Source organism: Dermochelys coriacea, chromosome 2 (genome assembly GCF_009764565.3).
Source record: "Dermochelys coriacea isolate rDerCor1 chromosome 2, rDerCor1.pri.v4, whole genome shotgun sequence".
Classification (NCBI taxonomy): Eukaryota; Metazoa; Chordata; order Testudines; family Dermochelyidae; genus Dermochelys; species Dermochelys coriacea.
The window spans coordinates 57828494-57855585 of NC_050069.1; the positions used below are offsets into that span (position 1 = coordinate 57828494).

Below are 27092 nucleotides of genomic sequence, written 5' to 3' on the forward strand. Positions count from 1 at the left end.
ACCTCCCACCCCCGTCCTGATTTTTCACACTTGCTGTCTGGTCACCCTACCGAAATGTAAATCCTTGGGAATATTTTTAAGCCAGTGATTATTTTTTGGGCGGAATGCTGGACTCATGAAGTTTGGCTAGCTGGCAATCCAGCCATCCACCAACTGGGGACACAACACGGCCCTTGATTACCTACCCTTATTTCCACCGTGGTGGAGCAGCTCCTGCTACCTGTCTCCAAGCCCATAGAGCGCGGCGTGCGAACTACATCTCCCAGCATGCAACACTTCCGGCTGCCACGGGCTGCCGTGGCCCATGGCATGCTGGGACCTGGGCTTGGTAAACCGTCCAAGGGCAGGAGGCCGGAACGCTGCCTGTCCCTATAGTGGCGGCAGGCGGCGCTAACCTTTGACCTACCGGAAGTGATTGCGAGGCAGCTGGCCCGGAACAGGGGGCCCTGCGAGCAGGGAGCGGAGGCAGCGAAGCTGACACAAGTGAGTCCCCGTCACGGCCGGCTCGAGTGGAGGGGGCGCGAGCTGAGAGGCTGCCCTCCCCCCCACCCTCGTTTCGTCTCGCCTCGCAGTGGGAGGAGGGTCGCCGCCGAGGCTTTTCCTCCTGAGGCAGGAGCGGGCCTCGCCCTCTGGTAGCCGGGCCGGGCCCCGGGCCCCGCTCCGAGAAGCGGCCACCCCCTGGGCGGAAATCTTATTACTCATCCCTGGGCGGGGGAGGCTGGGGGCGTGTTTAGGGCTCGGGGCGGCCTGAGGGAGGCTCAGGGGTGTGCCAGGGGTAGGGGCGATTTCGCTCCCCTCGCGTGCGCGTGGAACAATCTCATTGGAATCCACACACCGACAACCAAAATCCTCTCTCGAGCAGTACTGTAACTATTGCTCTGCCTTGGCTGCTTCCTCCGCCAGTGGGGGAGCCGCCGCCTTCCCCTCCCCTCCCCTCCCTAAAGGGAAGGAAATAATTCCGCTACAAAAATCCCAAGGATGGAGGAATTTAGGAACCTTTTTAAGGTAGGTTACGGTGCTTAGGTACCAAAGTGAGATTTGCCTTGAGATAGATGTGATTGTCTCCTTCCTTTTAAACCTGATCTGCTATTCTAAATGCTCTTAAATATCTGTAGGGAGTAAAGTAATGTATTTGTGTGAAGAAAAGAGAAACTAAAGTTTCTCATTAATGATAGTCTTGTTTCACAAGTTGCAATATCCAGCATCTGTGTTACAGCTTGTGAGTGAAGACTGGCACTAAAGGGAAAGGACAAATATCCACACACCTTTCTTTCCTATTTTATTTCGTGCACTTCTGATCACTGACAGATACTTAAAACCATTTAGACTATAGGGTTCATGCTTGGGGGAAGGGAGAAAATCATATATAGCACAAGGCCCCTCTTGCTTTCATATCCAAATATCATCATGTTCTTTGAGTAAAAATGCTGGATATCTTCCGAACCTTCTCTGTACTAGGACTGCCACTGATCAGGTGAGTTGGGAATGGTACAGGTGGGAAAAGCTTCATAAAGTTCCCTCCATAGGCAGTGCCTTAGAGATAGGAGTGTGGAAGACTTGGGTTTGGCATTGGTATAGTGAATTAAAGGGGTGGCCGGGTTCTACTTTAAAACAAGAAAGAATTCTATGTTAAATGAGGAGGTAGAAAATAATTTATGCCAGGATTGAAGGCAGAGTATTTATAGAAGAGTGTACTACAAGTTTTCTCCTTATGCACAATCATTTTCTTTGACTGTGTCCTTCACATTCTCCCCGACATTCCCCAAAATTACCTATACGCATATAACTTTCTTTGTAAAGGATAAATGATTTTGAAGACTTTCTTGATGCAATATTTCTGTATCATGTTTCTCATGTTGTATGAAGGCAGATTAGACTTGAGTGTTCAGTTTGTAATTGGAATGCTACAAATAATACTCCAGGGGGAATTCTACACAACTGCGCACACGCAGAATTTGCAGATTTCTTTCCGTCCCTGCAGAAAAATGACTTTCTGATGGGGAAGCAAAGGGAAGCTGCAAGAGTGTTCATGTATCCTTCTGCAGCAACCCGGGCATGTGGTTTTGGGCACCTGGAGCAGCTAGTGAAGAGGTATATCACTGGGGTTGGGAGGGCTGGAGGTGCCCTGGCTGGTTCCAGGTCAGACCCTCCCTCCGAGCTCTGGGCACCCTTGTCAAGACTTACTCTCTGCACCCTGCCCTCCCCAGCCCACCCAGGACTTGGGATGCCCCAGGTGGTGGCTCCTGCCCTGCACTGGACTGGAGGTGGTTAAGGAGTGCATTTTCCCAGCATGGAGTGGCTGGGTCTGGATCAGACCTACCTCTAGAATCACCTCCTACCTCCCAGCCCTGCTTCCTGTCCCCATCTCTCCTCTGCCGCAGGGGGAGGGGTCACTGTGGGGAGCCGCTCCCTCAGCTGCCCAACCCCTGTGCATCCGGATGCCCCCACCATCTGGCCCTCCTTGCTGAACCCCCTCACCTCCAGCCCTGTCCACCAAGCTCCCCCCTCCCGCATCTGGACCCTCACCTCTGCACTCAGACCACCAACAGCTGAGCCTGACACACAGGAAACCCCACTGCGAAGAGCCCCAATGCCTATGCACCTGGACTACCTTGACGAGCCCCTTGCACCCAGATCCTCACCCCATTGAGCACCAACCAGCTGCATTTGGACCCCCCACATCCGTTAGCCTTGAGCCAGCTGAATTGCAAATAGATGTGCAAGTTTTCTTTCACACTGCTCTATTAATATACTTCAGTCCTGATCTGCACAAAAGCCCAGATCACAAAGGTATCTAGAGTCCAACTTCCATTGAAATCGGTAGAAATTAGGAACCTAAATATCTTTGTGGGTCTGGATGTAACTCTTCTTTCAGTTCTGTTTCTCCTGAGCAGTAAATGCACTTACAAGAAATTGTGTGGTAACTATGTGAAGTAAACCAATGACTGTGGGACCTAGAATAACATTAAAATGTAATCACCTAGAATGTAAACAGAACTTAAAACTATACTTTTGTAGATGAAAAGCTAATGCATTAGCCCACTGCTCCACCTAGCCTATTTATTTATTGATCAATATTTTGTAGAAACATAGGGCTAAAGGGACCTTGAGGTCATCTAGTCCATCCCCCTGCACAGATGCAGGATCAAGTGTACCTAGATCATCCCTGACAGGTGTTTGTCTAACCTGTTCTTAAAAACCTCCAGTGACTATCCAGTACTTAGCTATCCTTGTAGGTTACGTCTGCCCAGCAAAGGAAAACCTGTGTTTGGTCTGTGCCAGCCAACTCGGGCTATTTCATTGCTGTGTAGACTTCTGGGCTTGGGTTGGAGTCTGAGCTCTAGGACCCTGCTCATACCATTATACTCCCCCAGATTCTTTTCAGCAGCGCAACTGTCTGGCCAAAGAGTCACCATTTTGTATTTGTGCCTTAGATTTTTTTCCTTCCTAAGTGCAGTACTTTGCACTTTTTTAAATTTAATTTTGATGATTTCAGACCAGCTCACCAATTTGCTGAGATCACTTTGAGTTTTAATCTTGTCCTCCAACGTGCTTGCAATCTCTCCCAGCTGGGTGTCATCCACAAAATTTATAAGCATACTCTCTGCACCATTATCTAAGTCATTCTTGAAAATATTGAATAATACTGGACCGAGGACAGATCCCAGCAGAACGCCACTAGACACATCCTCCCTCTTTGACAATGAACCATTGATAAACTTTGAGTGTTTTCTCCAACTGGTTATGCAACCACCTTCTAGTAATTTTAATCTAAACTACAAAAACGTGATCTGCTTATGAGACTGTCATGTGGGACTACATCAAAAGTCTTACTCAAATAATGATAAATCATGTCTATTGCTTCCCCCCTACCCTTCCATCCACTAGCTGCTCAGTGAAGGAAATTAGGTTGGTTTAGCATGATTTGTTCTTAAAAAATCCATGTTGGATATTAATTATTACCATGTTATCCTGGATGTGCTTACAAATTGTTTAATAATTATATCTTTCCAGGTTTCAAAGTTAGGCTAGCTAGTCTATTATTCCCAGGTCCTCTTTGTTCCCTCTCTAAAAATAGGTAGTATGTTTGTCCTTCCCCTGTCTTCTGGGACTTCACATGTGCTCCATGAGTTCTCAAAGATAATTATTAATGGTTCCAAGATTGCTTCAGCTAGTTCCTTAAATACCCAACCCTAGGGTGAATTTCATCAGATCCTGCTGACTTGAATACATTTAACTTATTTAAATATTCTTTAGTCTGTTTTTTCTGCGTTCTGGATTTTGTTCCTTCTCCCTCATTGTTAATATTAATTGTTCTAGGCATCTGATCTCAATTAACCTCTATAGTGAAGACTGAAGTAAAACGGGCATTAAATGCCTCCGCCGCCGTGATGTCATGTGCTATTAGCTCTGCTTCCCCATTAAGTAGTGGGCCTACACTTTCTGTGGTCTTTCTCCTGTGCCTAATGTATTTACAAAACTCTTCTTATTGCCATTTATGTTCCTTGCTAGTAGTAACTCGTGTAGTTCCTTACCCTTTCTGATTTTGTCCCTACACACACTTCTGTACTTATTTGTGTAAAGATGACATTTTGAAAACTTTAGGGGTGTGAACTCTCTGAATCATCATATTTGACTTGTCTGTTAATTTACTGATGGTGAAGGCATTCATATTACTTCCTTGGTTTATTGAAAAAATGGATATAATAGAGTACATTAAAAGTAAGATGTAATATGTTGTTGGAGCACACATAGCTAGATGTTAATATTCTAAAACTACTATGGCCAAAATCTGCCCTCAATTAATTTATGGTAACTAAAGACAACTAAGTATGCTGTCATTATGAATTTGTTATCCAGTGGAGACAGTAGCCACTATTTTACTGGAACAGATAAGTATGCCTTTGCATATCTATATTTGACTGTTTATTTCAGTGGCTCTCAACCTTTCCAGACTACTGCACCCCTTTCAGGAGTCTGATTTGTCTTCTGTACCCCCAAGTTTCACCTCACTTAAAACTACTTGCTTACAAAATTAGGCATAAAAATACAAACGTGTCAGCACACTGTTACTGAAAAATTGCTTAGTTGCTCATTTTTACCCTATAATTATAAAATCAACTGGAATATAAATATTGTACTTACATTTCAGTGTATAGTATATAGAGCAGTATAAACAAGTCATTATATGAAATTTTAGTTTTACTGACTTTGCTTGTGTTTTTTTTTCTGTAGCCTGTTGTAAAACTAGGCAAATATCTAGATGAGTTGATGATGTACTCCCTGAAAGACATCTGCATACCCCCAGGGTTGAGAACCACTGGTTTATTGAACCATCTAAGTGGCCCACTGCTTGCATGCTGATATTTACCAGATGGCCTAACAGTCTTCATTCTCGCATGCATAACACTAACTGGGTAAAACTTTGAGTATTGATGTACTTACTAGTACTTGTCTGTCTTGCATATGCTTAGCAGCTGATTTTGAATTTCTTTAGATGACATTTGAAGAGAGCAGTTTTAAACAATTATATTGTCTAAACCTCTCTTCAAATTGTTTTAGTTTGCAGACTGAAGACTGTTCCATTGTTTTGCTGGTAGTCATATCCCAGTATGAATTTTTTTAGCATCTGTGGGGAAAATCTCTAGGGCAAATCTCTAGGACTAAATGGTGCTTCTAGGTACAACCTTGATCAAAAGGTGGTCTGTAAATTGCATATCTCCTGAATAGCGTGGGTGATATTGTGCTTCAAACATACCTCCAAGCCACAACTCTCTCTCCTTCTTCTTACTATGGGGGGAGGGTGTGGTAATAACTTGCTGCTGACCTATACCACAAGCACATGGACACCCACGGTAATGGCTGGTGGGTTGCATGATAGTGCCAAAGTGCTATTCATTTTCCTCCAATCCCTGCCTGACAGCTTGGTAGGCATGTGTGTTGAAGGGGTTAGAGTGTGTACTGTGCTCCAACTTTTGCATGTCCGGACCCAAGGTCAGGGTAGTCTGCGTAGGGCTGTAATTGGGGGCGCTCTTTTAAATACCCACTCATGAGTGTGTCAGTCATATTGTAACCCTACATGTTTGTTTGACCAATCAACGTCAATTCTTATTTTTTTAATCTAATATGGTATTTTACCTTCAGCAGTATCATATCTGAATGCTTCAGAGAGGCAAAGAACAGATATAAAGCAGATATAAAGCACCTACTCTATTATAATATTTGTACCACAGGTTGGAAAAAAAATTCTTGACTCCTGCAGGCTAATATCCTGAAGCACGTTATTTGATTACTTTTGTAGTTGCAAATGTTAGTGATTTATAACATCATTCAGCCCTCTTTATTATCAGGCTACAGCTTATCCATGGCGTTCCTCAGCAATAGATTTGCCATGAGACTGCCTTTTAAAATTTTTCTATTTTCATTATTCGGAATATATTATTTTTTTAATTTCATTATCTTTCTTATTTTGCAACAAGAAAGATTAAAAACAAGATGCTATTCTGTCTTCGCTAATTTCACCGTTCACAGTCTTGAATGCCTCAATTGTCATTTGTTAGAAGGAGAAATCATGCAGGACCAATCCTGACTGTTTTCTGCACTTACGCAAGCATTACATTTCTGTAATTCATGGCACACTTCCTCATGTGAGAATAGTTTGACATTCTGCTTCTGATTTGGAATTAACAGTAAACTATTTTCATTGATGTGCATGGAGTTTTTTATATGTAGCTAATCCCTGCGCGCCACCTCCACTTCAATAATCTTTATTACAGGGAGCAACTATTCGTTGAAATCTGAGAGCTTGCTACAAGCAGATCACTTAGCATCTTCTAAAAACCTGTTCACTATTTGGTAACAAATGTATTCCTCTTTGAAGTATCTGACTGGAGACATGTGGGAAAAGTCTCTAGTATTTAGATGAAATTTATTTAAGAAATTTTCTGCTGGGGAGGTATGCAGCAATATAATATTAATTAAAAACCAGTTAATTCTGAATAAAATAGGAAATGTTCATAGCTGTTGGCTTATTGCAAGAATCCCAAACATTGTTGAATTAGAGTTAAGGTTCTAAATACATATCAATAACTTAAGAGTACCTTTGCTTTTAAAAATGAACATCTGAAAGCTAGGAAATTCAAGTTGAGAGGGAAAAAAGGTGGCTACTATATAGAAAATGCAGGGTTAATGGTTTGGGGTCCCATAACTTTGTCCTTGTATCTCAATAATCCTGTATATGTCTATGTAAAAGAGGCTGTATAAATCAATCATCCTGGATGTCATATTGACTCTGGATTCTTTGCAGTCATATTAATTTCTGGTCAAAACTGTCAACAACTTAAACCATGTTCCACTTGGTTTGTGCAGCAGAGAATACATAACCTGCAAGGATATACCAGATCTAAGATCCAAACTATTGTGGATAGAAAATGGTTAAAATAGTTATTGAGAGGATGGGGGAAGCCCAAAACCCAAATGTCAGATGTTGACACTGAGAGAGGAGTTGAGTGGGTTTCTGATTTACATTGCAGCTTTCTTAGTTTTGGTTGATTCTGAAACAACTGTACACAGTTGTATACAATGCTGAACTGCAACAACTTCTGTGTGTGGAGAAGGTAACAGGGACCTGGCATACATTATGCTGCAAAACAGTTTGAAGTAGGGAAATTATGTACAATAATTGATTAAAAGTCCTTATTCTTACAAAATACATGAATTTTAACATCCACACTGCATATTTAAGGCACTGGTATAAGACTAATTTTTAATTATTGATGAATTTTGTTACTCAATTTAGAGAAACCAGGGACCATTTTTCCATGTCTGTCAAATAATTAATTTTGTGAAAATCATAAATAGATATAAATATTGTTTTGGGAAAGGCAAATCGTTTAGCAACTTTGTAAACACTTTACAGTTATGTTGCAGGGTTTTTTCCTGTTTTGCTTCTAAATGTTTTGCTTTGTGTTTTCTGTGTTTATGCAAAGGAAATGGTGTCGGAATTGTTGCTAACCAAACACGTGTGCACTTTGGGAGTTAAACAAGGTTTCTTAGCTGCCTGTTTGGTAATATCACATAAGCCTCTACCTAAAGAGATGCTCTGGAGGCGGAAACCAACAGAATGTCTAGTATTCATCTTTGTTATTTAGGTGGGTTCTCAGCGGAATGGGCAGGGAAAGGCCATATAATAAAGGGAGGCAGCATGGACTAGTGACTAGAGCAGATGACTGGCAGTTAGGAGATTTGGAGCCTCTTCCTGACTGGCACTAACTTAATGTGACCTTGATTAAGTCACTTAGGGCAAGTTTTCCACAAGTACTCAGTCCCATAAATGTGTAGATAGGTGCCTAGTGGAATTTTTAAAAATACCTGTTCTGCATATTTAGGTCCCTAAAATTGGCCCTTAAACTTGATTTCAGTTTTTCCCTCTGCAAAATAAGGTTAATACTTAAGTAAGGTGCTTCCAGATTCTCAGAAGAAACATGGTATTTAAGTGTTATGACACTTCCCAGGGGTAGTCAGGATTGTGAGGCACCTCACTACCACCTGCCCTTAGTCTGAAGAAGCTTTGTCTGTGTCTGCTGTCCATCCGCTCCCTGACTCCACTGGTCATAGGCAACACAAGCACTTCTCTCTTAGCCAGCGCAGGTTCTGCTGTCCCTCTGCAGGTTAGCAATAGATATGCTATGAACATCCCCCTAGAACGTCCAGCCCTTGATCCATAGGATGCTCTTTGGGAATAGCCAACCTGTGAATTCTCTGAAACGGTACCCTGCCAGCTTACCAATGCACCTTAGATTGCAGCTCCGCTTAACAGACAGCATTTAAATAAACTTTTGCTTGTTTTCACTATAAAAATATCTAACAATGAGTAGGGATTCAAAAGTAGAAATATTGGAAACAAATAGTTACATATAAAATAAAATCATTACTCACTTTCTAGAAGCTAGACTTGTTTACCTAGTTACTTTCAGGTCTCATGGGGCAAAGCTCATGCAAAATCCTTCCAGTGTATTACAGCCAGGCTTGGCTGTGATCTTCCATTCACAGGACAAGTCACGCTATCAGGTTGCCTCCTCAATGGTTAAAAAATCCAGGAGGGGATGTCTGTCCCTGAGAGATACTTCAACAATCCATTTTCTTTACTCAGATGGGATCCCCTCCTGCTGTTCTGTTTTATTCCTGTACATTTTCTCTTGATTAGCGTTTTGGCTCCATGTTCAAATAGGCCTGTATTGTGAAGTAGACAATACGCACTAAAAAACTTTTATTACCCACTGCCTGGAACCCAACTACTTATTACCTGTCTTACATTCTCAAAACCTTTTGAGTTAACTTCCAGTATAGATACATAACTCTTTTTTTAATATGATCTGTACATACATTTTGAAATGATGATGATGGCCAGTAGGCTACTGGCTCTCAGATCTCATATGCCACCCTTTTGGTATAATTTTGTGAATTATTATGCATATATGTGACCTAGGGGATCCCTGTAGAACTCTTTGCAGCCTCAGTGCACTCTGCTAGTTGACATCAAGAGGTCCCTGGGTCACAAATGTAAACTGCTACTAGAAAATATACTGAGAAATCTGCTCTTATAAGGGGATGCACTTAAATTATTTGACTTGCCTATTTCTAACTTATTACTAATTAAATAATGCTTATGACCACTTCCAGCTCAATTGGGAAAGACTAGGTATAGCTGACCACTTCAAAGTAATCCTTGCTGGATAAAGCATTGAATTGTGAGTACAGTCTTCTGTTTGAGATTTTTCATGTGCAAAAACTATATATGGGGAAAGGTGTCTGAAAACAATAAAATCTGAATTATAACTTGTGACATTCTTCACCCTTGAACCCTTCTAACCACTTTCATATTTTTATTTTTTTTATTTCTGGATTTCTTCTGTTTCTGGGGTATTAAAATAATAAATTGGATAGGCATCAACATACAGTTGCCTTCATTCATCTTATTTTTCAGTTTTCTGTGGCTCACTGTTTCCCATTGGCTGGGGAAAGCTGGTTGCAGCTTGCTCTGGATCATATTGAATTTGCTCCAGTTATCCTGAGGGTAGTTGCTGGAAAACAATACAATGCACTTGTTCTCTCATAAAATACTGCATTTATGGGAGATTATGTGCTACCTGTGTAGCACTCCCAGCCTCTTCTGACTGGGATTCTAATAGGCTGTCACTAGGTTACCTATTTTCTATCCCTCCTGGGTTCAGCTCACCCAGTTTCCCTTTTGTTTTCCTCCCATTTCCTCCTTTGACTTTGCACTGCCATTTCCTACTCCCCCACCCCTCCTGCTTTTTTCCTACTCAGGATTACACCTGCATGGCTGTTGCTGCTCGTAGTACTTTCCTAGCAGTGGAATTGATGCTGTCTTAGTCAGTTTCATTGCTGCTGATTTTGAAGTATAGGGAATGGTTCTGTGGGTGGGGAAGGAAGCACAAGAGATCCTCTGCTAGAGAGTTTCAGAGTAGCAGCCGTGTTAGTCTGTATTCGCAAAAAGAAAAGGAGTACCCGTGGCACCTTAGAGACTAACAAATTTATTAGAGCATAAGCTTTCGTGAGCTACAGCTCACTTCATCGGATGCATTTGGTGGAAAAAGCAGAGGAGAGATTTATATACACACACGCGCACACACACGCGCACACACACGCGCACACACACGCGCACACACACACACACAGAGAACATGAAACAATGGGTTTATCATACACACTGTAAGGAGAGTGGTCACTTAAGATAAGCCATCACCAGCAGCAGGGGGGGGAAAGGAGGAAAACCTTTCATGGTGACAAGCAAGGTAGGCTAATTCCAGCAGTTAACAAGAATATCAGAGGAACAGTGGGGGGGGGGGAGGGAGAAATACCATGGGGAAATAGTTTTACTTTGTGTAATGACTCATCCATTCCCAGTCTCTATTCAAGCCTAAGTTAACTGTATCCAGTTTGCAAATTAATTCCAATTCAGCAGTCTCTCGTTGGAGTCTGTTTTTGAAGCTTTTTTGTTGAAGTATAGCCACTCTTAGGTCTGTAATCGAGTGACCAGAGAGATTGAAGTGTTCTCCAACTGGTTTTTGAATGTTATAATTCTTGACGTCTGATTTGTGCCCATTCATTCTTTTACGTAGAGACTGTTCAGTTTGGCCAATGTACATGGCAGAGGGGCATTGCTGGCACATGATGGCATATATCACATTGGTAGATGCGCAGGTGAACGAGCCTCTGATAGTGTGGCTGATGTGATTAGGCCCTATGATGGTATCCCCTGAATAGATATGTGGACAGAGTTGGCAACGGGCTTTGTTGCAAGGATAGGTTCCTGGGTTAGTGGTTCTGTTGTGTGGTGTGTGGTTGCTGGTGAGTATTTGCTTCAGATTGGGGGGCTGTCTGTAAGCAAGGACTGGTCTGTCTCCCAAGATCTGCGAGAGCGATGGGTCGTCCTTCAGGATAGGTTGTAGATCCTTGATGATGCATTGGAGAGGTTTTAGTTGGGGGCTGAAGGTGATGGCTAGTGGCGTTCTGTTGTTTTCTTTGTTGGGCCTGTCCTGTAGTAGGTGACTTCTGGGTACTCTTCTGGCTCTGTCAATCTGTTTCTTCACTTCAGCAGGTGGGTATTGTAGTTGTAGGAATGCATGATAGAGATCTTGTAGGTGTTTGTCTCTGTCTGAGGGGTTGGAGCAAATGCGGTTATATCGTAGCGCTTGGCTGTAGACAATGGATCGAGTGGTATGATCTGGATGAAAGCTAGAGGCATGTAGGTAGGAATAGCGGTCAGTAGGTTTCCGATATAGGGTGGTGGCTCTTGAGGAATTCCACCATGATTTCAACAATTTCCATCCCACCATCAACCTCAGCCTGGACCAGTCCACACAAGAGATCCACTTCCTGGACACTACGGTGCTAATAAGCGATGGTCACATAAACACCACCCTATATCGGAAACCTACTGACCCCCCCTCCCCCACTGTTCCTCTGATATTCTTGTTAACTGCTGGAATTAGTCTACCTGCTTGTCACCATGAAAGGTTTTCCTCCTTTCCCCCCCTGCTGCTGGTGATGGCTTATCTTAAGTGATCACTCTCCTTACAGTGTGTATGATAAACCCATTGTTTCATGTTCTCTGTGTGTGTGTATATAAATCTCTCCTCTGCTTTTTCCACCAAATGCATCCGATGAAGTGAGCTGTAGCTCACGAAAGCTTATGCTCTAATAAATTTGTTAGTCTCTAAGGTGCCACGGGTACTCCTTTTCTTTTTGCTAGAGAGTTGGAAGAAGAAAGATAAATATTACTTCCCCATCTCCAGCTGTGTATCATACCTACTTGGCTCTTGCACTGAACACTTACTGCAACAGAAGTAGTAATAGCCTGGGAATATAATGTGGTAAAATCTCATTCCATGGTTAGTGGTAGAAGGGACAGAGAGGAGCCAATTGATTCATAAAAATCTACAGGATCATAATTTCTATGATATCACCCTTTGTGTTGTGGCAGTTGGGAGTCTCTTTCCCACAGCTTCAGGTCTTCTGGTTGGTGGAAATTTAGATAATGTTCTCTGATAACCAACTCAACCCATTTCTTTCTTTCTTTCAAAAGGCCATCGCCCACAACAAAATGGTACAAAATATGACAAATCTAGAACAGTTATGTAGATAAACAGTTGAGAAAATGTTTAAAAGTCAATTTTTTTTTTTAAATTATACTTTCAACAGAGATGCATTGCCTACATAAAAGACCTGCATCTTGGCTAATCCTAGGGAAGCTAGCCTTGGCATGTAGAACTGAAAACATGTTTTTCATCAGTCATTGTTAGTGTCGACTCTGTCTACGGCATGCTGCTAGACATGTCACACCGATCCTTGTCTATGTTACAGTCACGCATCTTCGTACAAGGTAGGCTGCTGGCCGAACATTTGCAGAGTGATGATCATCTGGTCTTTGTACGCAAGCATTTGATTAGCTGAAGGATTGATTTTGGGAGCTTGTGTAACTTCAGGTTTCAGAGTAGCAGCCTTGTTAGTCTGTATTCGCAAAAAGAAAAGGAGTACTTGTGACACCTTGGAGACAAACAAATTTATTTGAGCAAAAGCTTTCGTGAGCTACAGCTCGCTTCATACTGATCACACCAAAGACGTATCCATGTCCGCTAGGCGAGGGTAGTTTTGGATGCACTCAAGCATCATAGAATGCCATTGCTTGATGATTTGCTGTCTTTATATCAAGTATAAATACACACCTTTTGGGGGGCAGTTTTTCTTCATTTGTCCATTCCTTGGAAAACATCCATCAACATAGCTCTGCAAGTATTGTAATGTTGGTCTTCAAATGGTAAACTTGGCATAGGAATGCCTATAGTCCATTTGACCTCATCAGTGACTGTCTCAGCCATTCTGAGCACCTTTAGAGTGAGGAGAGTGTCTTTGGAGGCTGAATCAAATGTCTTCCAGTAAGATAATTTGGTCTTTCCAGCCAACCTTCCAGCGTCACATCCTGAAAGGACATGGAAACCTGGCAGTGTGGCAGCTTTTAATGGTTCAAATGATAGGAACACATCTCTGAGGGATATACAGCGATTCTGCTCCTAAACAGCAGGTACAAAAACAGAATCTTGCTGAAGTCTTGGGTAATGTCTCACAGAGAGCACTAGAACAGTAGCACCTCTCTTTGACATTTGTTGGCATGCAAGATAATTTTAGTGTCCACCTCCTCATGGGAACTACAAAGAAACACCACTGAGGAGCTTGAGGACATAGCTTTATTACTCCGTGCAACAGCAAAATTCTTTGAGCAATGCAAACGCATAGTGGAGTATTTTTTCTGCAAAGTATGTGGTTAACTCTTCCTTCATGCAAATATGAGACTAGCTTCTTCACTGTGACATTGAAAATATTTGTTGAGTTAATGATTTTTGTTTTGGGCAGCTACAAGACCACAGAGTGTCTTCTTTCTAGTAATATTTTTAATTGATTCTTCTACGCAGGTGTCAGACAGACATAAAGTGGATTTTGCCAGAGGTTCAGTATTTGTAATCTCATAATGAGGTATTCAGCGAAATCTTGGGCAGATATTAACAGTTTCTCGTTTGTCGAGAGCTTATTCCTCAGCCATATCATGTATGATTGCTACACTGAAAGGCCTTTGCTAGCATAATGTAATGGTCATGTTGTCTGTAGGTGCTGGCTTAGAAAGACCATGCAAGAGGAGCATTAATTTTCTTTTTGCCTGGCATGTATGCATTGTTCCGTCGCATTCAAACATCAATTGTGGTACCATGGAGAACTCATACTTTCCCAGTCTTGTAGATCAACATCATGATGAGATCTGGACATGACCAGGAGAGAAGCAAACCATGACCTATGGTTAACTTTGTAATAGTCCATGCACCTTCGCTTTGATTTTCTTTACATACAAACACAACTTTAGTCTGTCCTTGATTGGGACCCATAGATTGACAGAACCTTGGATAATTCTTTGGGTCATGACTGGTGTGAAGCCTTCGAAACCCAAAGTATCCATTTGACTGACATCTTTAGCTATCTTATCACTGAATAGTGCTTTTGTCATAATATTAATGAACTCTGCTCTGTCATATGCTAATGCAATTTGAGTAAAGTTCATCCTGTAGCTTTAAAATTCCCCTTTCTTGGCATTTAACAGTACTTAATGTTACTTCTGGGGAAGTCATCCCTCCATGCTTAATGTTTTGTTTGAAATTCGGTGGTGTTCTGGGGTTGTCAGGAAAGAGCATTTGGATGCTGTTATGGCCACCTACCCCCAACAACTTTCGTTGCTCTGTTTTCATGTTCTAGGACTTCATCTGAACCAAGTGCACAGAAGGGAACTGATGACCTTTTAACAGCCCAATTTCCTTTTCAGAATTCTTCCCATATGTCCGCATCAGACTCTCTTCTGAACTTCTTATTTTAGTAAGGTACTAGACAAGCATTGCGGAATAGTTTGATTAAATCTAAAACAAAATAGTATATCACATAGTCTTCCAGTGCTGCAAGGTGCAAATTCCAGTTAGCAGTCCCACAGATCAAATAAAGAACAGCAAAAATTCAACCTTCTTCATGTATCACTGTATCATCCCAAAAGTTGGCTTTGCTGTCGATTCAACCTGATCAAGTTGCTTGATCCGTTCTGTGATATTGCAGCTCTCGATCATATGCAGTAGGTCATTGAGAGACTGCATGTGTGGAACTGGTCTCGCAAGTCCTGTACACATTAGTAAATTATTTCAAACACATGTATGTTATGTAACTATATGCAGAGCATTTGTGGATGGATTCAACTAACTTCTGGCTAGATGCTAACATCTTAACCAGTGCCTCATTATTATTCTTTGCATAATAAACAAAGCTGATGATCAATACCACTGAACTGCTTCTTTTTTTTAACCAATAATGGCAAATCAGCTTGAAGCACTCATTCAGTTTTGTACAGTAATCTGAAACATTTAAAAAAATTAATCCATGTATCTTTCTAAGCATTAACTGGTAATACAATACTGTCAGTCAAGAGCCACAATTTAACTTTGAGAGCTGCATGTGTGACATGCCCGTGTTAAGTATAATTAAAACATTTTTTTCAAATACCTATCTATGCAATTGTTCTAGGTTTGTCATGTTTGGTACCATTGTGTTTGTAGGAGAAAGGGCATTTGAGTGATACCCAACTCAACCCACTTCTGACAACATTATCAAAATTTCCACCTACCAGAAGTCCTGAAGTTAGGAGCCAAGATTGGGGGCGCGAGAGCAGTGAGTCCTCCAGCCATACCATAGTGACAACATTGAAATTACGATTCTATAGATTTGATTTTTTTTTTAAATAAATTGACACTTGCCTTACTTTTCTACCTTTAACTTTTCTACCGTTAACCTTTCTACCATTATGTTACCATTTCCATTACCATTTCTACATATGCTTCTAGCCTATAAAGTGAAATTAGGATTGTTTCATTATTACACTGCTCCTGAGGAAATGCTATGTGCAGGAATAACAACTTTTATGGCTTCCCTGGGGGAGTTCCCATGGAAATATCAAAAATAGGGTGAGCACAGGGAAAATAGGGAATTTGTATGAGCATGTGCACAATTTAACCCTCAGAAAATGTTAGACCCAAAAGTACACCGGACCCTCGCTAGAACGCACATCTATATAACGCAAATTTGGATATAGCGTGGTTGCGGCCTTGGATCCCAAATTTAAGTACAGTACAATTTTTTTGAGTTTTAAGTGACCTTGTGTTCATTACCTTATCATTCATGCAAGATTGCAGGAGGAAAAACACATACTGTATCACAGTCTGATGAGGAATTTGATTTTGAGGGATTTACAGAGGAGAAAGTTGGAAGAACAGACATGAAGTGGATGTAGGAGCTATCCCAGCAACTGTCTGGACTCGGGGTAACTGTTCAGCCACACAATATTGAGTCCTGGATAAGAGGCGACGATGAAGCAGAAGAATTTTGTCCCATTGCTGAAAGTCTAACGGATGACCAAATTCTTCAGGTAGTACGATCAAACAACATTCCAGAAGCTGAAGAATTGGCCTCTGCCATGGAAGAAGAAGGGGAAGATGAAGTGGACGTCGTTCCAACGTCAGCTGTGACTGTAGTCTGCTTAGAGACTGCTTTGAGATGGTTTGAGACACAAGATGTTGAGCCTATAAAAACTTATGCAGCCACACAGTCTTTTGCAGTTTGCTAAGCGGAAGCAGCACAGCAGAAGCAAAAGCAACTCACTGACTTTCTTGTAAGAAAAACTAGACTAGTTTATTGTAATGTCTACTTTAAACCTCTAATAAAGCAACACTTTCTTTCTTGTTTGTTTCCTTCAAGTAGGAGTTTATTTTCTAAGGTTTTCAATACTTTATGGATGTGAAGGTAATTAGCGCTACAAAAATTTCTATATACATATTTATATATATATACAGTGTATATAAATTTCTCTATGGCATTCCATACACGAAGACGGAAGTTCATGGCACCTGAAAGCGGACAATCAAAACAAAGCATTTAATCAAATTCATTAAAAACGCTTCCATTTTAAAACGCAAGTTCCACTGACACCCGTGGTGAGTACTGTATCTTGTAGACTCGTTTTTCATGACAGTTCCAAGTTTTGATGCTATCGTTAGCCTGCAAATACACAAGTACATATACCTGTATTGAAATTTCAATCACAAAAATATAATTTCATTTTAACGCGGTCCCTACTATAATGCAGCATACTTGGTATGGATCCCAAATCCCGCGTTCTAGCAAGGGTCCGGTGTATGTGATAGTAGGAGCTTCTCGCCTATAAGATTACTGGTTCAAATTTGGCTTTGGTCTGTAAGAAAAAAAAATTTTCTTCAATTTTTTTCCTTGCTAAAATGTGTATAATACGTTGTTTGGTGGCCTTTGTAAATTGAGTTGAATGGTGGCTTCCATTCTTTTCATCACACCTCCAGGCACCATTGTTTAGTCTCACTAAACACAGATGGCATGAATTGGTATGCAGACTGAACTACCCTCTCATGCAGAGACTGAGAAATTTCAGGCCTTGTTATATTTCTCAGCAAGTAGATATGAAAGGTGGGAGGTTCCCCAGTAATGTTCAGGAGCTGGTCCTGGTGAGAAGTGTCTCTGCCACTAGTCACTAGAAAGGACTTTTTTCTCTACTGGATTTTGTCTCCACCTTGCTTAGAGTTCTCTTTATCAGCCTCTGGCTAATAGGTATATTGTAAACGTCAAGCTTCAATGACCACCCCCTTCCCAAACTGGGGGAGAGGAAAAGGGGCTTTCTCTCTCTTTGCTTCTCCCGCTTTCCCACAGTTTCTCATCTCCATTTCTCTCTCCTTCCATCAGAGATGTGGGAGGGGGAAGAAAGAGGTCTTCTGGTATTCTATCCTTGCCCTAGCCTCCCTTTTATGGTCCTTCTTTGTAGTGAATAATTCCAGTGCCTGCCTCTGCTGTTACTCATAGCTTTCCTAAGGAGTAGAATGAATTGCTAAGAATTCTTGACATTTTTCATTACTGTCCACAGAGTTCTGAATAGCATCTGTGAAACTGACCAGAATATTGTTAACGTCACTGCTACTGGTGCTGTTTTCTTCAGTCTCTAGGAAGCCCACAACATTCTATTAATATGCGTTCATTTTCATGTTTCGAGGGTTACCCCCAAATAAATGTAAGGAGTTGGTAAGTGGGTGAGTGGAATTTATCTTTCAAGCTGTCCTAGAGTTGTCTTTTTCCAGCACATAACTGGAGTGAAATATAAAGAAACTTGAATTGCTGTTGTCCATACTGGAATTATTTTGCAGATAAAGGCTTCAGTTTTTACACTTGTTAGTCTTGAACCTTTCACCAGTACTAACTGCACTGTGACACAAAGTGCTCTTTTTTTCTTCTGTTTTTTTCTTACAGAAATTTTGCCATTGTAGTAGCAAAATCTATGTACACAGATTTCTCCCCTAAAGTTCTAGAAACTATAACTAGCTTTTCTAAGAACCTTGACTGCTAAAGGTTTAAAACTTTATTTTTACAACATGTAAGGTAAAATCTGGAAATCTTTCACATAGTCGGCTTTCACTTTTGTAAAGCTTGTGAGAATCTGATGAATAGAGAACACATCCTGAAACTTGAATCTACTGAATACTTCTAATCAGACTTTATAGTAGATCACTTAAACTCTGACTTATGAAATTACTACTAAAAAGTAATTTTGACACTTGTGTCAATACTTCTTGTTTTCAGACCATCTTACAGTGAAAGCTGCTGTCGCAAAGCAATAAACATTTAATAAGGAGAGAATGGGTAAGTTAATTTTTTAACAAACATCTTTTCACATTTTTAAAACATGAAACATGTTAGGAGGCTTTTAGAATGATAATGGCATTGAGTAGGAAAGGACTCTGAATTTTGGAGGTTGCATTTTTAACCTTTACGTAACAATTAATTTTGCTTACTATCTCATTGTAATTAACTTGATTTTACATGCTTGGAGCTGCCTTATCTTCCTCCATTCAAATGACTGCATAGTGAGAAAATAGCCAGCTTTTAATGTAGGCTTGGGTGGATTGTTATTTTTATGGACACTGACACCTTCCCAGCTGTATTTCTTTTTAGCAACTTGAGCTTTTGCATTAACGGTAACTGGTGGAAAATCCTCATATAATAATTTTATATAGTAGTTTTTATTTTGATTAACCCTGAGAGTAAGCCACGTTTTCCTAACTGACTATACAAGACATAATTAACAAGACTCTTTAAAAGTCCAGTACATATTTGGTACACTTAATCTCTAATGTTTCCTTATCAAAAGAAATCATTGATTTGTTTTTGGGTGGAGGAAGAAATGACATTTGCTAATAATTACTGATTAAATTCCAGTCTTAAAAAGTACATTTCTCTTCTCTTACCACGTCTGGATTCTGCTGGTAGGAAGTAAATTTATCACCAACCTTTCTTATAATCATACTTGGATCTTTTCTTATTGTACTGACAGCAGGTATTGAGGGTGTCTAGCATCTTACTGATTACGTACAAATTAAAATAAGTAAGCACATTAATACAACCCTGAAAATGGAATCTTATGTAGAATATACAGTTCATTAACTTCTCTTTAAAGTAACTTTAATGCTATTTACTATAGTAACTTATGTAAATGTATATTATTTTTGTGGAAACACACACTACCTGAAAATAGACTTATAAATACAACTTCTAATTTTAAATTGGATTAAAGTGGTGTTTTGCTTCTTTTTATCACTTCAGGTTTTGAAACTTTTTTGAATCTTTCTGTAGTCTTACCCCTGGATTACCCAAAGACACAAGTTGAAATCTAATTAATGGTTTGCGGGAGGGGTAAGAAAGGGAGAGGAGTTTCAGGTATTATGCTCTCTGCCTAATTTTGTTGTTTTACAGTGACATTTACTATTACTTAAATAATTTTTTTTCTTGCTGTTGTGTGAAAGAGTCACATAAACAGAGGAAACTGTTCAAAGTGCTGTCCAAAGTAGAAAAAAACTGAAAATTAAAGAGAACATTTTGGTTACTCTTTGTTGAAGTAAACTTACGTTACTTGCAATAGTAAGTAAAAAGTAAATTTGAGGAAAGTTTAAAATTGTTGCGGTTCCTTTTTAAATGAATGCGTTAATGCCAGACAAAGACTTTTATTCTGTGAATTCCCCTCTTAGAAACATGACAACAGACAATGCCTGTAGGAAGAAATGTTTCTTCTTCATTTGGCAAATTCTTAATTACTGTGTTCTAATGTATTAACACTAGAAACATGACCTTTCCCTGGTAATATGACTTCATGAAGATTGTTGAACAGCCACTGTAGAGCAAGCAGAAAGTGTAGTCTCAGATTTGAGTGGCAGGGTTTATTTTTATTATATAAAGGAAAAAAATTAACCCTGAATAGACTTTGCTAGAAAAAGAAATAATGTCTGAAATTATGTTTTGATCCATTGGTCAGGGACAAGGGAATGAGGGGACAGATTAGTAACAGTATATTAAAACTAAAATTAGCGCACTAAGACACAAAGCTGAAAAATTCAGCAGACAGCAAAACTTAAACTTTAAAAGAAACAAACAACTTCCTCGTCTTATCCTCCACCCTCTCCTTTGCTACCTTGCATTTCTTTATTTTTTTGGTCTTTCAAAAGTAAGTGCACTGAGGCTTCATGCTTGTAATAAAGGCATAAGCTGTACTGGCTTTCTTCATACTACGAAAGTACTAATCACGTATTCTGAAAGTATCAGTTAATCTGTTTTCTGTTATAGATGGAGAAGAGAAAACATACGGTGGGTGTGAGGGCCCTGATGCTATGTATGTGAAGTTGATATCCTCTGATGGTCATGAGTTTATTGTAAAAAGAGAGCATGCGTTAACATCAGGAACAATAAAAGCTATGTTGAGTGGTCCAGGTAGGTGCATTGAGTTTCGTAGCATCTTGTAATTCAGTTCTTTCACTTTATGGAGTGTTTGGATTTGTATAATCTGTTATATAAAAGTGGAATTTCTATTATGAATAGTGACTAGTCCCAGTCCAGATTGGTTTCTATTCCTACGTGGACAATTCAGCGCTTTATCAAGTCTTGTATTATCAGTTATATATTCACGTGCCAACTGTATATGAAGTCTTTGGGTGCTACCGTAAGACAAGCAATTACAATTACTACTATTTTTGTCTGTGGAAGTGATTTTTCCCCTCTTCCATTCCTTCAAATGGTATGTAGGTTTGGGAGAGTATTCATTAAGATTAGGAGAAGGGTACATTTTAAAATCTTTCAGTTACTGATAGCCAAAACTAATTGCTACAATCCCCGTCTTGAAATTCCCTTGGATATCACTGGGGTGGGTACAGTCTGAAACTTGGAGTGTGCCCCAGATGTGCTGATTCTGCTCCATCCCTACTCAACCACTGGGCTCTGGAGAAGTCTGGGTTCTGCACTGTTTCCAACTCTTATGATTCTTTTGCAAGTGATGGGCACGGCTGGCGCCTAACCTTGTGAGGATGCCCAAGCTGTAACCCTTAACAGACAAGTCTTTTGATTGGTCATCTACTCCAGTTCCCCACCTCCTGGGGCTAAACAATCAGCTGAGCTTCTGCAAGCAGAACTCTCCCCCCCTGCCTCCATCACTCAGTAACTCAAAGCTATTATCTTGGAATTGGGCATGGGAGCTAAAGAGCCCAGCAACTCAGGGCAGCTCTGCTCCCTCCTTCCCTCTCCTCTTGTATGAGTAATGGGGACAGGATAGCACCTCTGCTTTCCCCCACCTCCCCTCTCCCTTCTTGCAGCACTCATCCTGGGATTTGAGGTGGGGGTGGTGAAGAGCCCTTGGAGCTGCCCAGCCCCCCCCAATCTTGGAAGGTGAAGAGGGGACAGTACTGCAGCCCCAGCCCTGGGAAAGAAGGGTAAAGAATCCCAGGAGGAGAGCAGAGGTGAGGCTGGAGTAATGTGCTGATGGTGGGGATGAGCAGAACTAATGAGGGAGGTGGGGACAAGACTGACTTAGTTCTGCTCCCAGTCTCCCAGTTGCTGGCAGGGGGTGGGCAAATGATGGGGTGAGAGCTCCTGTAGCAAGGGCAAAAAATCACTTTACCCGATAAACTTGGGGGAGTGGGCAACATTAATTCTTGCACACTGGGGCTGGGCAGGGGAAATTCAAAAATTAAAAAACAAACACAAACTATTTCTTTTTGCCACAGAACAGATTTTTTTTTATTATTATTTTTAAAATCTCATGATTTTTGGGGCTTACTCATGACTTCTTTATTTTTGGCAATATTAGTGTAGTTACACAGCCTTAAGATTAATTTGTTGTCACGGGCTATACCGGGGGAGTTCAGAGCAGCCTTGCCTTCTGCTTCTCTCCCTTTCCTCAAGTTGGCTCAGCAGAAGGGTGTTGCCTGCCCACCCCTTACTCCTGGCTCTCCAGAACTCCTCTTTGAGCCCTTGCAGCGTGAATCTCCCCAGCCGCCTGAGCTAGCTGCACAACATCCAGCTAGTCCACTTCCAAACCATGCCCATAAAACATCCGTGTACACTTATGCATCATGCCATCCACTTTCTTGCCCTTGTGTCCTGCCCCAACACCACATTGTGAGGCCAGCTGAGAAGGGCAAGGAACTCTGGGCCAATCTGTACTCCACTCTGGTTCCATGACCCACCGGGTATATTAGTTGGCAGCTCCTTTGGAGAGTTATGAGTATGAACGTGTACTTACTGTGGTTCGCGAACTCCCCTGACGCCTGTCACTTCTGTGATGAGGGAGACCCAGGCACACATCTATGTAGAATGAATCATCTTGCAGCCCCTCTTGCTGAGGTTCTGGCTGCACTTTTCCCCACATTTCCTGATCTATGCACACCTGTCGCTTCAGGAGGATTAAGCTGGATATAGGGGGCACTCTGTGACTGGGTGGGGTCTATTTCCAGTCCCTCATTCAATCACATCTCTGGACAGAGTTCCTCTGGAGAGTGTACACTGACTCCTTAGATGCCTTTGAGGAGCAGCAGGTGCTGTCTGGAGTTCTGTGCTTGGTGTTCCCTTCTGGTTCTCTGATTTTTTCAACCTTTGACCTCACTCCGGTAGCTTTTTTTTTCCTCTTCCCCCCCCCCCTTTTCTCCCTCCCCCCCTTTGTTGTCCCATGCACTCACTTGTAGCCTGAGCTTAGTGGTTCCTCTCCTTAGCGGAGGGGGGTGGTCCTTTTAGTTTTAGGTGTGCCTATACCTGCCTGTCCCACATCTGCAAATAGTAATACATGGCAGTGACTCTGTGTGCGGGGCTTGCCAATTAAAAATCAAAAAGGGCTACAGCAGTAGGAAGGAGGAAGAGTCCAGTATAATCAGGTTCCATGGTTGAGCACATTGTGTATAAAAATCATCAAGGTAAAACTGTTCACATGTGAAAAGATTCTAGCTGCCAGATAGACAACTTATATCTGGAGATATAGCAAATGGTCTGTGAATATGAACCTATATTAAAACTAAAGAATGGGCCAAAACCAAACTGTGCATCCGAATAGTCTCAAATTTCAGGGACAAAAGGGCATTCAGACTTGCATTTGGGTATATGAAGTCATCTCATGACTGATTCTGGGCCTCATCCAAAACTGCAAGGGGGTTTATATTGGCTAGCTACACTGCATTGGCTGTTTTCTAATTAGTGATTAGATTCACATTTTTGAATTCACCATTCTGTCACATCTTTAACAAAAACCCACCAAAAATATTCATTCTGAATACCATCAAAATAGGTGGGAACACTTGCTGAACAGCTTCTGCTGGAATATCCTGAGCAAGAGTCTGGTCCAGATGTGGTAAAGACTACATCATAAGATGATGACAGACAATACAAAACACCTCCACCAACTTTCATTTGGCTGATTGTGAGTTTTTGGCTGAAAGTGTCACTTGAGTCTTCAGTGCCATTAAATCAAAACCCATTTTTTTTAACTAAACTTTGAATATCTGTGTACATGGATCTCACTTGTGGGTGCATTTGCACCCACCACACAAGATATGAAAATCTTTTAACCAGCAGTTTTCCTTGGGGCCATGCATGCATCTTGCATGCCCTTGCACTGCTCCTCCCAAGACAATAAAGGGCAAAGCCGCCCCAGCTGCTACTCAGTTCCTTCTTGCTGCCTCTGGTCATGAGTCATAACAGCTTCATTGTCCTCTGACCTATAGTAGTCCTATCTTGTTACATTGTTACTGTACCTAATTCTTTCATATATATATTTTTTTCTCTACAACTTTGATGGTGGTTTTGTGGTTTGCTTGGTTGTTAGCAGCCCATTGACCAAAAAAAAAAAAAAATCCCAAAATTAGGTAGGTTTTTTGTTAGCTAGCTGCCATGGTATTGTGGCTGCCAGCAGTATGACTGAGTCAAAATCTCCAGTTTTTAAATCCTGCCTATCATGCAACATTGTGATCCCTCTCTGAATGAGGGACACATCAAATGACTTTTTTGCTTAGGAAAAGGCCATATCCTCTGCAATGTGTGCAGTTTGCAAATCTTTTCCAAAATGCATCTAATAAGCCAGGGAGATGCCCTTAAAGTGGTTCCTGATGGAGAAATCCATGAGAGGAGCATCTGACTCAAAAGTTGTTCCTGGATCTCCTTCTGAACTTCATTCAGATAGTGCTCCATCTATAAAAGACGTTACTCCAGGTTCCTAGGGAACAAAGAGAGCTCATTCAGTCTTTGAGTTCTTTGAACATTGAACTTCAGATTGCCTTATCCTCCCTGTCCATGGGAGAAGGGAGCACAGCTCCAAGTCTGGTCCTTGGCACTGCTCAGAATTTCCAGTACCATGTAAGAAAAACCCATGGAATCTTCATTCCAGAGATTTAGCTAAATCTGCAGCTGTGAAGCTGGTATAACATTCAGCAACCAGAACCAATCCTGTGTCAGTCAAAGTCAACTTCAGAATCATCCATTAACATCTCTAATTGCTGGACATATGGACTTGTACACCTTTTTTGTGACACTGTTTGCCAGGCTTTGCCTAAGACCATTTCAATGGTGACTGAGGTCTGTTTATCAACCAAGCGTTCTCTTTTCTTCAAGAATTTGTACATATGGATCCCACTCTTGGTGATCAGTACGGAGTCCACTTCTCTAGGAGGAGGGAATCTCGGAGCTTATCTAAATAAGGACTGTAGTACTGCCCAACCAAAGTAAGCATCAGATCTGGAGGCTGATACCACTGAATAGTGTTGGTGAATGTATGAATGGAGTTCTATGTGGTTTCTCTGCAAATTTCAGCTATGGGAGATCTAAGAGATTCCAGTGGTCACCAAACGTTTTACCTCATGCACCGCCTTTCCTCTATCCATGTCCTCTCCCCACACCCAGAGCCATGGCTCTGACGGGGATGTGGACAGGGTAAGGAGGCTGGGGCCACAGGTGGGGGTGAGGCTGGGGGCTGAGGCTGACAAGCAGGGGCTGGCAACTAGGGCACCTAGCGTGGCGCTCCAGGCAGGGGGCTGGGGCCAAAAACAGTGCTGGGTGGCACTCCCTCCCTGTGCCCCCCCAGATGTTCCTCCATGCCCCCCTAGGAGGGCATGCCCCACAGTTTGGGGACCTCTGCCTTATCATAACTAGTTCTTTGAGATGTTCTGTACATGTGGACCCTCTTTGCCTGCAGCTCGAGTTTTACAGCCCAGAATCTTGACAAAGGAAACAGGAATAGCATTTGGGGATGCTCTGTGTTTTATGCCTTTGAGATGGATGACATGAGAGCATACAAGGTGCATGTGCAACACCGACAGACACTGTGTTAAAAGACTCTGATCTCAAGTGCATGTGCACCTTAGAGTGGGGTCCACATGTACGGAACATCTCTAAGACGCACAATTACAGCAAGGTAAATAACTGCTCCTCCATCCACATAAATAAACCTCTTCAGATGTAATAGATTATGAAAAGTGAAAACATTTAATGGATCTTCATTTCAATGATACTTGAATATTTATTTGATGTGGACGTTCCATATTTAAGTTGCATGGCTTTACAAAGTGTGTTTTAAAATCTGCATTGCCTTCCTGTTAAATTGGGCTGGATTGTCTTCAGTAGTCTTGCCAAAATGTAATTGATTGGAAATTAGTAATAAATTTCTGATGATTCTCAAGATGGGAATAGAAGCTGTTTCACTCTCAAAAGCTGTATTAGCTCTGCAGGGATAATAGGAGCCCTATTGTGGTAGGTGCTGTGCAAACACCCAAAGGGTAGACATGGTTCTTGCCTTAACGAGCATACAATATAATTAACGATAAGACACAGCAAGCAAATGACAAACTGTACAAAGGAAGGAAGTGCAATGATAACAAAAGTAGGGTTATGTGGTGCCCCTGTTGTACAATCGGATGTTTTCAAATCATTTGAAAGGTTTATTTAAACAAAATAAATCACGCTCCCTAGTAGCCAGGCCACATTGTCATCATCGATTGACCTTATTTCTTGTAGGTGTTTACATCAGTATGGGTCTTACAGGGCTGAGTATGGAACTCTGAGAGCACTCCTAGCACAGACTGAGATCGGGATCAAATCTTTGTTCCACTTATTGCTTGTAGACAGTTAGATTAAACTGTTAGATTAGATTAAAATGAACGGAATATTTTTAAAGAAAAGGTGATGGAAATTGTCCTTGGCTCCAGTAATTGTGGCATGTCTTAACACACTGTTATACAGCTTTTACACTGAAAATGTCTAATTCCTAACAAGAGACTACACTGACAAAGTATTCTAGATGAGTTTGCACAGGTGCAATACAAATGTATTCATTATCAAGGGAATTTTGATGCTGATTGATTCTTCCTTTTTTTAAACAGGTCAGTTTGCTGAAAATGAAACAAATGAGGTGAATTTTAGAGAGATTCCATCCCACGTCTTATCCAAAGTATGCATGTATTTCACCTACAAGGTTCGCTACACTAACAGCTCCACGGAGATTCCTGAATTCCCAATTGCACCTGAAATTGCACTGGAACTGCTGATGGCTGCAAACTTCTTAGATTGTTAAATAAAATAAATTATAATAAAAATGTAAAACTTTTTTCAGTATTTAA

The 27092-nt window shown here is 41.2% G+C and overlaps 1 protein-coding gene across 5 annotated transcripts; it reads left to right on the forward strand.

The window, feature by feature from the left end:
• The first annotated feature begins 272 nt into the window (after positions 1-272).
• ELOC (elongin C) lies at positions 273-27092 on the forward strand. 5 transcript variants are annotated; one of them, XM_038389153.2, is made up of 5 exons: positions 362-483; positions 9682-9749; positions 18760-18819; positions 20794-20937; positions 26856-27092. In XM_038389153.2, exons 3-5 carry the CDS (start codon positions 18816-18818, stop codon positions 27044-27046), a joined length of 339 nt encoding a protein of 112 aa, XP_038245081.1. In that variant the 5' UTR covers positions 362-483; positions 9682-9749; positions 18760-18815; the 3' UTR covers positions 27047-27092. The 5 variants fall into 5 exon arrangements, with proteins under 5 accessions (XP_038245080.1, XP_038245081.1, XP_038245082.1 ...); XM_038389152.2 differs by lacking the exon at positions 9682-9749 and having other exon boundaries at positions 273-483; XM_038389154.2 differs by lacking the exons at positions 362-483; positions 9682-9749 and adding an exon at positions 843-1005.

What these genes read in the sequence shown, in the direction of transcription:
- ELOC (XM_038389151.2), top strand. Translation starts at nt 19,854, where the DNA reads ATGGTTTGCGGGAGGGGTAAGAAAGGGAGAGGAGTTTCAG. An exon ending in GAAAGGGAGAGGAGTTTCAG is followed by an intron (nt 19,894 to 20,793) that starts GTATTATGCTCT and finishes TTTCTGTTATAG; the next exon opens with ATGGAGAAGAGAAAACATAC. An exon ending in AGCTATGTTGAGTGGTCCAG is followed by an intron (nt 20,938 to 26,855) that starts GTAGGTGCATTG and finishes TTTTTTAAACAG; the next exon opens with GTCAGTTTGCTGAAAATGAA.